This window comes from Podarcis melisellensis, assembly GCF_964234715.1.
Source record: "Podarcis melisellensis genome assembly, chromosome: 6".
Taxonomy (NCBI): Eukaryota; Metazoa; Chordata; class Lepidosauria; order Squamata; family Lacertidae; genus Podarcis; species Podarcis melisellensis.
The window spans coordinates 69,176,960-69,189,604 of NC_138538.1; the positions used below are offsets into that span (position 1 = coordinate 69,176,960).

General features: G+C 40.6%; 1 protein-coding gene across 1 annotated transcript in view; it reads right to left on the minus strand.

Annotated features, from left to right (window-relative positions):
- The window catches only part of COL24A1 (collagen type XXIV alpha 1 chain), a 170,831-nt gene that overhangs the window by 70,012 nt on the left and 88,174 nt on the right, over positions 1–12,645 (minus strand). The window contains exons 23-24 of the mRNA XM_081914077.1: positions 12,233–12,286; positions 10,514–10,558 (exon numbers count right to left, since the gene is read on the minus strand). Of these exons, the coding sequence (XP_081770203.1) occupies positions 10,514–10,558; positions 12,233–12,286 (99 nt within the window). The remainder of the gene's footprint in view (positions 1–10,513; positions 10,559–12,232; positions 12,287–12,645) is intronic.

Here is a 12,645-nt window from a genome sequence, read left to right on the forward strand (position 1 = left end):
CAGCTTGTTCTGTATACTGAAGCACAAGACGTAATTTCCCTATAAAAGGAGATCTATCAAATTTGAAGAATTGCAACACACAACTATTCTGGAGAGACTAGTGCATTTCATCATTCCAGATGGAATCAATGAATCAGGAAGAACGGTTCGTTTATAGGAACTTTAATTTGTTGTTGTTGTTGAAATGTTTCACAAGTGATTTGTAGTATGTACCGTGATTTTCCTATATGGATAAAAACTCACAGTAGTACAGTACAGAACTATTTGGATATAATCTGAGTCTCCTTATCTTGTCCAGCCTATTGTTTTCAAAAGGAGAGCTGAAGTCTTTTGTAATCGCTACCTATGAAACTACTAGTAAGGCCTGCAGTATATCTTTCCTCCTATTCAGAGTTTTAGTCACCCATTCTCTCCAAGAAGGGCATTCCAATCATCCCATACTGTTGCCCCATTCCGTTTTTCCTTTTCCAACACCCCATGGTACATTTCATGGCTCCTGGTCATGCTCAGTCCTCATTGGGCTGCTTTAAATTTAAATACACAAGAATGCACATGCATGTGAGTGCCCACGCCAACAAACCCCATTAAGGTAGCAGTCATATACAGAATTTCTAGAGAGTAAGCAAACTACAGGCCGTACTTCTGTGTAAAGTAGCTATTTGCCACAAGCATTTAATCTTAAGACAGTAGAGTTTTCCAGACCTAACAAAACCAGGATGGAACATGGTTCATTTGGCACTGAGTTATAACCAAACCCAATACTCTATTCACAGAGTAAGAGCTGCTTCACTCCATCAGACTAGCAAGCCGGAATTTTTGTGTGTGGTCTTTGGGTTGATGCCTCACCTTCATACTTCAAACTCAATTTCCTGCCACTTAGCTGAAGTACTAAGAATGTTATGGCAGGAGCACCAGGATCCACAGAAACTCACTCACGTTGGGAATATGATTATAAAGGTGTGTTTTCCTTCTAAAAGTTCCCAAAGAATTGAGTCTAGTTGATGTTTGTGTTAACATTTCTGACTTGTGAAATCTTAACCGGGGAGCAAATCAAAGGTTCGTGAGTCAGGGTAAAAACCTGTGTCGTTAACCCACCGCTGGGTTAAGTACATTTTGCAAGATGAACCACATGGCGCCCACATTTCAAATGTGCATTTGAAATAATATAGGATTAGCCAAGGATTCTCAAGCAGGGATTCTCATTTCGTTCCAGAGCCAACCTAAGCAAATGAAAAGATGGTTCAAGTCTCCCCAAACGCAAACAACTAAGATTTTTTTTTGGGGGGGGGGAGAGTGGGGGTTCCTGGTTTATTTTGTTCTTGTTTGGTAGTAGCAATAGTTGAGAGCTGGGAGGAGGAAGGAAAATAGAACTTCTATGTCTCCTTTTCTGCTGTTGCTGCCACAATCCCTGGAAACAGCTACAGGAAGGGAAAAGAAGGAAAGGGTCCTTTGGGGGCTGGCAGGGAGAAGCAAGGGGTTTGTGGAAGCAATGCACCCATCTCTAATCCAGGTATTGCTCTGATCCAAATAAGGCTGTGAGTTGCTCAGGAGAGTTCATAGAAGCTTGCCTCTCCCGCAAGGAAGTGTTTTAGGAGCCCTGAAAGGCACTCCAAGTGAGGAGTGGCTGAATTTCTGGAGCAACCATAGGAATTAACACATGGCACTTAATACATAGAAATTATATAGCTCTCTAGGCTTAATTCCCTCAGTGTCATTTCCTCCAGTTTCTCCCGCCACCTTCAGTATTGAAAAAAATCATCACAGACCACCACTTACTTTTCAGGCACGGATCAAAGTGCTGATTTTTACCTATAAATCTTAAATGGTCTGGGCTCAGGGCACCTGAAGGATTGCCTATTCTCACCCAAACTTGCCCAGTTCTTTGTTGGTGTTCTGAGGTGAGGTGATGGTGAAGCCAAGGCCTACTTAGTTGTTCCAAGTCTGAGGAACACCTTTCTCTTGTCCGCGTCATTAGCACGCTCTTTGATGGCATTTAAAGGTCAGCTAAAAATGCAGTTGCTTTTCCAGCCATTTAATGAGATTAAAAAAATTAAAAAGTCTTCTGTTTTAAATTGGATTTGCTCCTGCTGCTTTAATTGTAAATTTAATTTGTTGAGGCCTGTTTCTGATGTAATGTCGTTTGGAATATGACAAATGGACAGGATCAAGCTTTAGGTCAAGCAATCACCCCATTTCTCTGGCAGACGTCACCAGCATTTGCTTCTGGGTTTAACCTGTTTCTTTAAACAAACCAAGATACACTGTGGTCTGTGATCCTGGCTAGTTCGAATAAACTGTAGTTTAAACCAACCACAGATCCCGGTTCAGACATAACAAACTGTGGTTAGTTTAAGCCAGGAAACAGATGCTTCCTGTCTCCTCCTCCAGATGATACAAATAGACAGGTATGTGCTCAACCACAAGGCCACACATTTGAACTGCCCCTATGTGTTTTGTTGCAATTCTTTTTTCCTGTTGTGAGTTACCTTGGAAAGCATGGCTCAGAGACTTATGACCCTTGTGATGCTACAAACTCACAGCTCTTGCAACACAGATGTTAATTTTGAAAACTGGCTGAGATAGTTACATCTTGTGCTAATGAAACATTAGCAGTCCAGTTCTTCTGCGATCATATTGCAGATTTATTGCCTTGTCTTCTGTTTTTTTGGCTCCTTATCTCCAAACCTGAGGCATTTCTACAAAGTTTGAAGAATTTGTTCTACTCAGCATCTTCAAGTCCTCAATCATTTAAAGCAGTTTCAATTTTCCTTTTAATTTTGGGCATAGGCAATTATGATTTCCTCTCCTAGATAAATTAGGTATCCTCAAGGCCTAAAACAAGTTTAGCAACGAGGCAGTTAAGTGCAAAGCTTCCAAGCAGGCAGGTCTATACAAAAAAGATTGGCTATGCTTTTTCTTAAATGTGAGTCTGCAATAGCTCAACCAGGCATATAATTTCTAGCAGAACTCCCATACATTGTTTTAGTTACCCTCTGTGTGTTTGTTGCTAGAACAGAATACATATACTTGTAATGAATACCTGTCTACCAACAGACATATGTATTTAAATACAGTTTTGCATTGGTGGTATCCCATACTATAACATCGGACCACATGCTTTGAATGCAAAAGATCCCAGGGTTGATCCTGGGTTTTATCTCCAGTTTAAATAACTTACTGGGTTAGCAAGGGCCACTGCTTCAGGCTTGAAAGAGCAAATCAGAAAAGGCAGTACTGGGCTGCAGAGATCAATAGGAAGCTTCATATGCTCACATGACATTCTTATTTGCCCTTCTGACAACAGCTCAACATTCTGGCACTGTTTATGGTCCTTTGGTCTGCTGCTGACATTTTCTATCTTGGTCTGACTGTCTACAGACTGAATTTTATATTGGGCTTCTCTGCGAGGAACCCACATCCATATAAATCAAATATTCAGAGGGTGTTTCCTCCGCCCCTTGGCAATGAGTTATGTTTCCAAGTAATAATGGCAGCCAAGAAACATAACGCTTTTGTAGGTCACAAAAGTTTTCATGTGTGAAAGAATGTCATCTTTCAATCATCTTTTTCAAATGTCTAAAGCCATTCATGCAGTGGATTATGCTCAGCGATGAACAAGACAGGTTACATGCGTCTGTGCGTAATACAATGTGGTTTCAAAGTTCTGCCAGCTAGTAATTTAAAAATCTGAAACTCAACTGTGCATGCCAGCACAGTTGAGACTTTTCTCCCTCTAATCCAGGGGCAATTTTCTCAGTAGCTGAAGCCAATGTTTTTCTTGGCATCGCTTTCCAAAAAAACACACAAAAAAACCCAACCCAAAAAACACTTTGTCTCATCAGCATTGTAAATCTGCTCTGGCTGAACTCCTTTAGTTCTCATTAAATTAATCAAATGCTGTCTAAAGGGATCTGCTGATTCTGTAAGAGGTGGCTAATCTTACCAACCAGGGAAAGCTGCAGAATTCCACTTCAGGTTTTAAATTCTATTCTGTCAAAGTCATGGATCTAATAAGGATCTTAAACAAATTAGCTTCCCCTTATATAAAAAAGCCTGTTGCATTCCAAGGCTCACAACAACAATGAAGGGAGGGGGGGGGGACCAAGATACTGGCTTGCTTGGAAGTGTCTGCAGACTCATTGTAAGCAATAACTGTGGCAAAAACAACTTACATGGGTAGCCTTCAAACAGGAAAGAACTAAGGCCAGCTGTGCCTGTTAAAATCCCATTATAGCAAGGCATTCCCATTATTCCTGTAGAATTTTCCGCAACTTTTCTCTGCTGCTTCAAAAGTGTCATGATTTTCAGCACATCAGATACCCATTCTATAAAGCTTCCTTGATGCTCTTTCACTCTGGAAAAACCAGAGAGAGGTAACTGTGCACACATTTAATGCTATTCCTTTAGGAATATTATTATTATTATTATTATTATTAGTTATTTATACCCCGCCCATCTAGCTGGGTTTCCCCAGTAACCAACATCTATTTTGTATGTGCTAATTTTATTTCCTTGTTGGCTATTGTTCTCTCTCTTGTTGAGTTTTAAGATGTTAAATTTGGTTAGCTTATTTCCATTGTTTCTGTGTGGATTTTCTGTATCCACTGACATTATGATTATTTCTAATTGTTCTTAATGTGTGTATTTTTTTTATGTTCATTATTGTTCATTTGCTGTGTTGTAAGCCACCACTGTGGAAATGTGGAGTATAAATAAACTGATGTTTGCCAAGGGCACATGGAGATCCTGCATAACAAAGAACTGTACAAGTAACAGGAAAAAAACCCCAAACATTAGAGCTATCAATCTAATCATTCTCCCCACCTGTAATGAGGACATTGTTGGTCAGCTTTAGAGCATATTGTCTAAATTGCTTCAGGAATTTCTATTACCATATATGTGTGTTTCTACACATCCCTGCTAAAACTTCTAAACAAGTTCAGGGAGATGAATATAGCTTGTAAAAAAAGTGTCATCAACAATGGACCATCTAAAACTCAGATATAATTTAACAGGCAAAACTGTTATCAGATTTAAACTGATCTATGACTGTAATAAACTGACCGAGATAGTTACCAAGTTTTTATTACTTTTGTGAGTACAGTGGTACTTTGGTTTAAGAACTTAATTCGTTCCGGAGGTCTGTTCTTAACCTGAAACTGTTCTTAACCTGAGGTACCACTTTAGCTAATGGGGCCTCCTGCTGCTGCTGCCCCACGATTTCTGTTCTTAGCCTGAAGCAAAGTTCTTAACCCGAGATACTATTTCTGGGTTAGCGGAGTCTTTAACCTGAAACGTCTGTAACCCAAGGTACCACTGTATTGCTCATACTCATAAATCCAAATAAGGAGCATTAAATACATTTATCTTCTATTCAAATGTATAACTATTCCTGTATACCTGAAGGAGCGTCTCCACCCCCTCGTCAAACCCAGACTCTGAGGTCTAGCATCGAGGGCCTTCCAGTGGTTCTCTCACTACGAGAAGTGAAGTTACAGGGAACCAGGCAGAGGGCCTTCTTGGTAGTGGCGCCTGCCCTGTAGAACGCCCTCCCATCAGATGTTAAAGAAATAAACAACTACAGTGGTACCTCGGGTTAAGTACTTCATTCGTTCCAGAGGTCCGTACTTAACCTGAAACTGTTCTTAACCTGAAGCACCACTTTAGCTAATGGGGCCTCCTGCTGCTGCCATGCCGCCGGAGCCCGATTTCTGTTCTTATCCTGAAGCAAAGTTCTTAACCTGAAGCACTATTTCTGGCTTAGCAGAGTGTGTAACCTGAAGCGTATGTAACCTGAAGTGTATGTAACCTGAGGTACCACTGTATATGACATTTAGAAGACATCTGAAGGCAGCCCTGTTTAGGGAAGTTTTTAACGACTGATGTTTTAATGTATTTTTAACCTTCTGTTGGAAGCTGCCCAGAGTGGCTGGGGAAACCCAGCCAGATGGGCGGGATAGAAATAAATAATAATAATAATAATAATAATAATAATAATAATAATAATAATTCCTAAGTAGGGTACCACCAGCAGTATTTTCTGCATAAAGAGGAGGGCAGTTTGGAACTCCAACATGAATGTAGGATAAAAATGTTCAGACTGTGGGAAAATTATGACCTAATAATCTCCAATCAATGGGACTATAGATACCATCCACATTCATGCATGCATCACTTATACAAGCCAAGAAAGGATTTCAAAATCCAAATATACTATTTCAGTCTACCCTTGGTCTGGAAGCTGCACCTGGTACAGAATTTGGCCAGGAGGGCTGTAAACAGAATGAGGAGGCTCAGTTGTTCAGGTCCATGGATTCCTCAAGTTTATGCACTTATGATAATACTGAACCAAAGCCAAAAAGTTCTTTCCATTACTATTCTATGTTATCATCTACCTCAAAAAATATTCCTTAAATTCAGTAATTGCAACATTTGGTCCAAATTTACAATTAAGTGCTATGTACACAATTCACCATAGTCCACTACTCCTACTTTTGTTTTTTTTAAAGCATTTTTCTTTTTTGGCTACTGCACCATATAGGCCAAATGTGCTGTTTATTCATTTGATCATTTCTAATGAAGTAAAGTTGCAAGATGAGTTTTTACAATAAATATACGTCTGGTTATATATTTGATTGTGTAAATACAGCTTTGCTTCATGAAAAGAAACCAAACAAACAATACATTTGACATACATTGTATACAATATCGTTAATATTTTTAGAGGGAATTAAGGCCGCTTCTGTACATAATACTTATTTGCAAGTAGGGACAAAGGTTACACAAATATATCTGTGGTTTGGAAGCAAATAACCAGGGATTCTATTTTAAAGTGAGCTATCCCTCTCTCTTTGTATTTCATTCTACGGACCACTGTTCCAATATTCTGTATTAGTGTCTATGTGTTCCTAAGGGGATGACTATTATTTTGTCTCTAGTAGGAGAGCACAAACATTTAAGACTCAACTAAACAATTCAAAGGTAGAGACATCAACTTGCCAACAAAAGTCCGTATAGTAAAAGCTATGGTTTTCCCAGTAGTGATGTATGGAAGTAAAAGCTGGACCATAAAGAAGGCTGATCGCCGAAGAATTGATGCTTTTGAATTATGGTGCTGGAGGAGACTCTTGAGAGTCCCATGGACTGCAAGAAGATCAAACCTATCCATTCTTAAGGAAATCAGCCCTGAGTGCTCACTGGAAGGACAGATCCTGAAGCTGAGGCTCCAATACTTTGGCCACCTCTTCTCTTGAGGTGAGAAGAGAAGACTCCCTGGAAAAGACCCTGATGTTGGGAAAGATGGAGGGCACAAGGAGAAGGGGACGACAGAGGATGAGATGGTTGGATAGTGTTCTCAAAGCTACCAGCATGAGATTGACCAAACTGCGGGAGGCAGTGGAAGACAGAAGTGCCTGGCGTGCTCTGGTCCATGGGGTCACAAAGAGTCAGACACGACTAAACGACTAAACAACAACAAACAATTCATTTAGTTATACTTTCACATTCAATTCTGCTGAAAAATTCTCAAATTTTAGCAAGATTAATCTTGTCATCAGCACCTGGGAGATAGCTGTCAATCAGTTCATGCACATGAATCATATGCCTCAGCTGTCCTGATTCCATTTTTTATTGTGAGAGCATGGCAACCATTTTGGGCACTGTGCTCTTGCACAATTTCTGGCGACAATCTCTCTCTCCCCCCCCGCACATTTTCAGGGCTGTGATCTCACATGGTGCCCCGAAACAAATGCATTTGGCCACTCCACTGTGCCCCCCCAAGTGTTTTTGGAGGGCCACAATCTCGCATGGGTCATGTGACTCACATGGGAGTGCAGCCCTGGAAGACGGAGTCCCAGATTGTCCCTGAGTCATATATGGAATCACAGTTTAAGAACCTTGTGAACAACCACCATAGAATTATTTTTAAAGCTCCAGGAAACTGCAATCACTGACATAGGCTACACAACATAGCTCAAGGAAACACTGAAATGGCACAAACTGAGTGAGATGCAACACAGAGACAGCTGTTTTTTTAAAAAAAAGCTCAGTAGTTCCACTAGGCCGAGAGACAACTTTGGGATTACCTATACAAAATATCCGTAAAATTTAATTACAGTGGATTCAATAAACAGGCTCAGACCAGATGCTAAACTTTAACCCCGTTTTGCTTTATATTGCAAGGCATACAGTTTCTTACAAAAGAATACCAATGAATCCATGAACATTTCTCCCTAATTCTTTCCAGATAGTATGCCACACTGGTATTTTGGATTGGACCTCCCCTGTTCATCTTGGTTAATGTCTACCTCAGATTCTTGATTTGTAAAATGAAGGGCAATAATATTTACCTATGTCTTTACAAGAAGCAGGGATGAATGTCTGCCAATATTTTGAAGAATGAAATGATAAAGTGTATGTGTGTGTTTGTGTGTAACCACTATTCCAAAATTTATTTCACTTGTGGTGATATTCTCCAACATCTGTTTCAAAGTATTGCACGGCATGCCATCTAAAATACTTTTCTCCATATTTTATTAGCTCCAATGCAAAATCTGTGCCCCAGCAGATGAACATGTTTAGTAGTGTCTTGTGTTAATATTTTTAGAGTTTGTAACTAGATCTCCTCTTTATTGCATATGAAATATAGGCATTGCCCTAAAAATTATTTATGGAAAAACATAAGCACCAACGGCAACTTGAAAAAAAATCCAAATTCAGTAAACTTCATTGTGTGCACATGGCCATGCGCTTAAGTTCTTGTTATATATATATATATATATATATATATATATGAGAATTCCTTTGAGCCACACTTGAAGCTACATTTTCACACTGTTATCAAGAAGCTTGGTTTAGCTGAAACTCTGTGCATGTCTAGCACCCATGTGTTTGATTTTGCTTTTCTCAGAGTTATAGCATTAGAGCCCACTATGGTGGACAAAGGAAGAAATAGAGTGAATGTGAGCAAATAATGATATTCATCTTGAATAGCAAGATATGATCTAATTATTTCCAAACCCCAATACCAAAGCTAATGCAGAATAGCATCTATAATCAGCATACCCACCCAATCTTAAATTAATCAAGACTTTCTTTCTTTCTTTCTTTCTTTCTTTCTTTCTTTCTTTCTTTCTTTCTTTCTCTTTTTGTGTCCCCAGAGAAATACAAGCTCCTTCCCCTCAGTGGAGCAGAGGCACATTACACATAGTCAGTACCAATTATTCTGTTTTGTGTTCCTTCCAGAGAATATGCGGCGCAGGGGTGCAAAGATCTGCCTGGTGCCCCCCCCCCCGGTTACCCAGTCCCAGGCATGCAGGAGGGTGGAGCCAGCCGGCCGCCTCAGCGTCTCACTGGCTTGGTCGCCCCTGAACTAGCGGTGCAGCTGCCCGCAGCAGAAGAGCCTCTTGCGGTTCTCCAACCGATGGGCGGGCTCTTTCCCGGACTCAACTCTCAGCCTGGTGTCCCTGAGAGCCTGGCGCCCGAGTGCCCCGCACCCCTACTGCCTATGGGTTCCTTTCAAACTTCAGCCCTTGGCTGAAACAGGAAGAATCTGAAGTAAGAAACCGTTACGGGGATCTGAGGGCCCTTAATACGAGTTGTTGGGAACAAGAAAACTGATATTGTTTATGGACACCATAAAGGTGAACTTAAGCATGTCTACAATGAAGTTAGGTTTGTAGGTCAACTATTGAAAGAAAGTGCTCCTACAGATTCTGTGAAAAGATGTCAAGGAGGTCCTAATACCAACAGCGAGCACCTTTGTACCATTTTATACAAACCAAATTAATGTGATATTGCATGCATCTTTGCATGTAAAATGCAGGTTTTTAAAAACACAAATAGCAGCTCCTGAGAGGGGCTGATAATTACTGAGACTGCAGCAGATTGGGAGCAGGAGTTTAATACTTCTTAAGAAAACAGAAGAAAATTGCTCTTCCTAAGCTGCCTTTTGCATTGCAATCAAAGCAACCAATGTAAGTGAATGCTTATCTGATAGGCTATATGCAAACCTATTTGAGATAGTTAATTAGATATTCTATGCTAAAGTCTAGACACAAGTTAATTCCTTTTTTCTTCTTCATTTGGAACCCAGCCTGCTCAAACTTTGGAGCAGCCCAAAGATAAATGAGCATCTCAACAGAAGCAGCTGTGTTGAAGGTTGAATTTATTATTTAGACGACATCTGAAGGCAGCCCTGTATCGGGAAGTTTTTAATGTTTGATGTTTTATTACTGTAAGCTGCCCAGAGTGGCTGGGGAAATCCAGCCAGATGGGCGGGGTATAAATAATAAATTTATTAATATTAATCTATTTGATAAAGTTTAATTTTTTGCTGAGGGTGGAACAATATACTTGGTGTTGGGATGCCACTGAAAACTGCAGCCACATGCCAAGTTCTTCCCCTGCCCCCAGCACCACTATTTATCATAAGTTGTAAGTTTTCCCATTCCAAATCACTGGCTATCATTACAAAATATACCATATTGTGAATAAAACATAAATTTATCCTTACTGTTTCACCAGTTTTCCCAATAATTCCTTGATCTCCTGTTTCTCCCTGTGAATTTAAAAATTGATTTAGTAATTTAGCACACAATTTCATTTTAACAGAGAGGAGGTTTTCAATCCTTACTTACCTCTAACAGCTTAGTGCATTTCCTCTCCCTAAGGCAGTTTTATCAATGCACAGAATAATTTTTTTTTTTGGCCTTTCCAGTACAAGTTTGCCATGCTAAAATAAATTGGCTATATTTTGCATTTTGTAATAATGTTACTTGGCCAGAGCCCCTTTTTAAAAGAACAATATATTCATTGATTATTTGTCGGATGGGGCTGATTAGCTCAGGAAGAAGTAATGCATACACGTTACTCAAAAACTGATGCAATTGTGCACTTGGCAGGAGGCCTTTTCACTCCATCTTCCATGGCCCATAGGTGAACGAACACACACTGCGCCACACCAGATGCTACTCACAAACAGGCCTATGTGCACCTTCAATATACCTATTCCAGGTAAAACTGTAAGGTCATTTGTGGGGAAGCTTTCAGAGACATTCAGAGGCTTCAACTGGTGCAAAATGACTTGCCTCCTGAAGGAGTTGGTCATAAGGAGCAGATTGCACCATCGTTCCCAACCTGACTCCCAACTACATTCCAGGTTCAAGCAGAGGTAATTTTGATGACCCATAAACCACTAAAAAACCAAGCGTATTGGGCAGATTTTGCCCTACCTATGTTCCACCATGTCTAGGGACACCTTTTTTTCTTTTAGTACACCTTCAATGCACCAGGTCAGATCTACAATGGCATCTCTTGTGGGCATCGATATGTTCTTCTCTTAGACACCTGCCACAGCCGAAGCCTGTATATTTTTGAGAAGCGGTGTAAGTTCTTCTTACTCAAAGTGGTCTAGATAGTGATTTGCTGGTCTGCATAGGGTAGAATAATTGGCAAATGGTTGCCTGCCTTGAAGTCCTGGGTTGGGGACAGCCAAAGCAATACAAGCAATCCCCTGCCTTAAACATTTCATCATATTAACCCTCAACCCAAAGCTTGCTGGGGTGGGCTAGAGTGACACAAAAGGACATCTGTGGGCAGGATCCCTGCATTGCCATGGGTGATGACCCTTGGGGTCCCTTCCAACTCAACAATTCTACGATTATATGATTTGTTCCTGCTGACTATGGTCTCTTAATTATGGGTGGCTTCACCATTTGGACTTTCTTTATAAGAGTAGACACTGCTGTGTGTTTTATGGGCAGGGAAGGAGTGGCCAACATGTGCACAAAGTCCTTCACACTTGGAGCTTATGGCTTGGAGCCACAGAAGGGAAATTTCCTATCATCTTCTCCCTCAGGTGCCCATAACATCCCAAAAAGCCTCTCGGGTGGATCAAGGGGCATACTGAAAATGGTGGTGGAGATAGGAAAGGCTGCTGGAGAAGAGAAGGTGGGGATCTTCTGCTCATCCTTGGGTATGTTGGGGTGAAGTTGAATCAGAAAGAGTGGGAAGAGAGAGAAAGAATTTTTGGTTGATTTATCCTTGTTCTGAATGCTCATTTTTGTAATTCGCTTTGAGTTTCATTTTTTTTGAAAAAAGGAACAATAAATAAAAATAAAAATTGATATTTTTTTACTAGCTTTCAGTTTTCATCTGTGAACCTAGTATTAGCTATACAATAAATACTTTATATATATTTACAACAATAAATTCAGAAAAAAGTCAACCCTACCTTCAGGCCTTCTGGTCCCGGTTCACCTGCATAACCTTTTCGACCAGGCTTTCCCTGCATTCAAATAAAAAAACACCTCTGCTTTTGAATGGCTTTGGAATCATGAAATGCACCAGAGTTGCATCATGCCTGTCACGGCCACCCAGATCTGGTCCCAGCTCACAAGAGACCTCACTCCGTTGCAGCTTATTTACAGGAAAAGTTTATTGAAGATTTCTGCTTCTCATACAGTTCAGCATTGTGGCCGTACGTCTGCCACGTTAGACCGCTGAAGTCCCCTCTGACTCCTCCCCTCTTCCGCACCAACTTAATAGCCTGGCTCTAGACCACCTCTTCCTCTCCTTTCTTTTCCGCAGGGTCTTCCTGCCCCCCTGGGTTCCCTCTCTCCGTGACTCGCCTGAGGCTGAATCCTC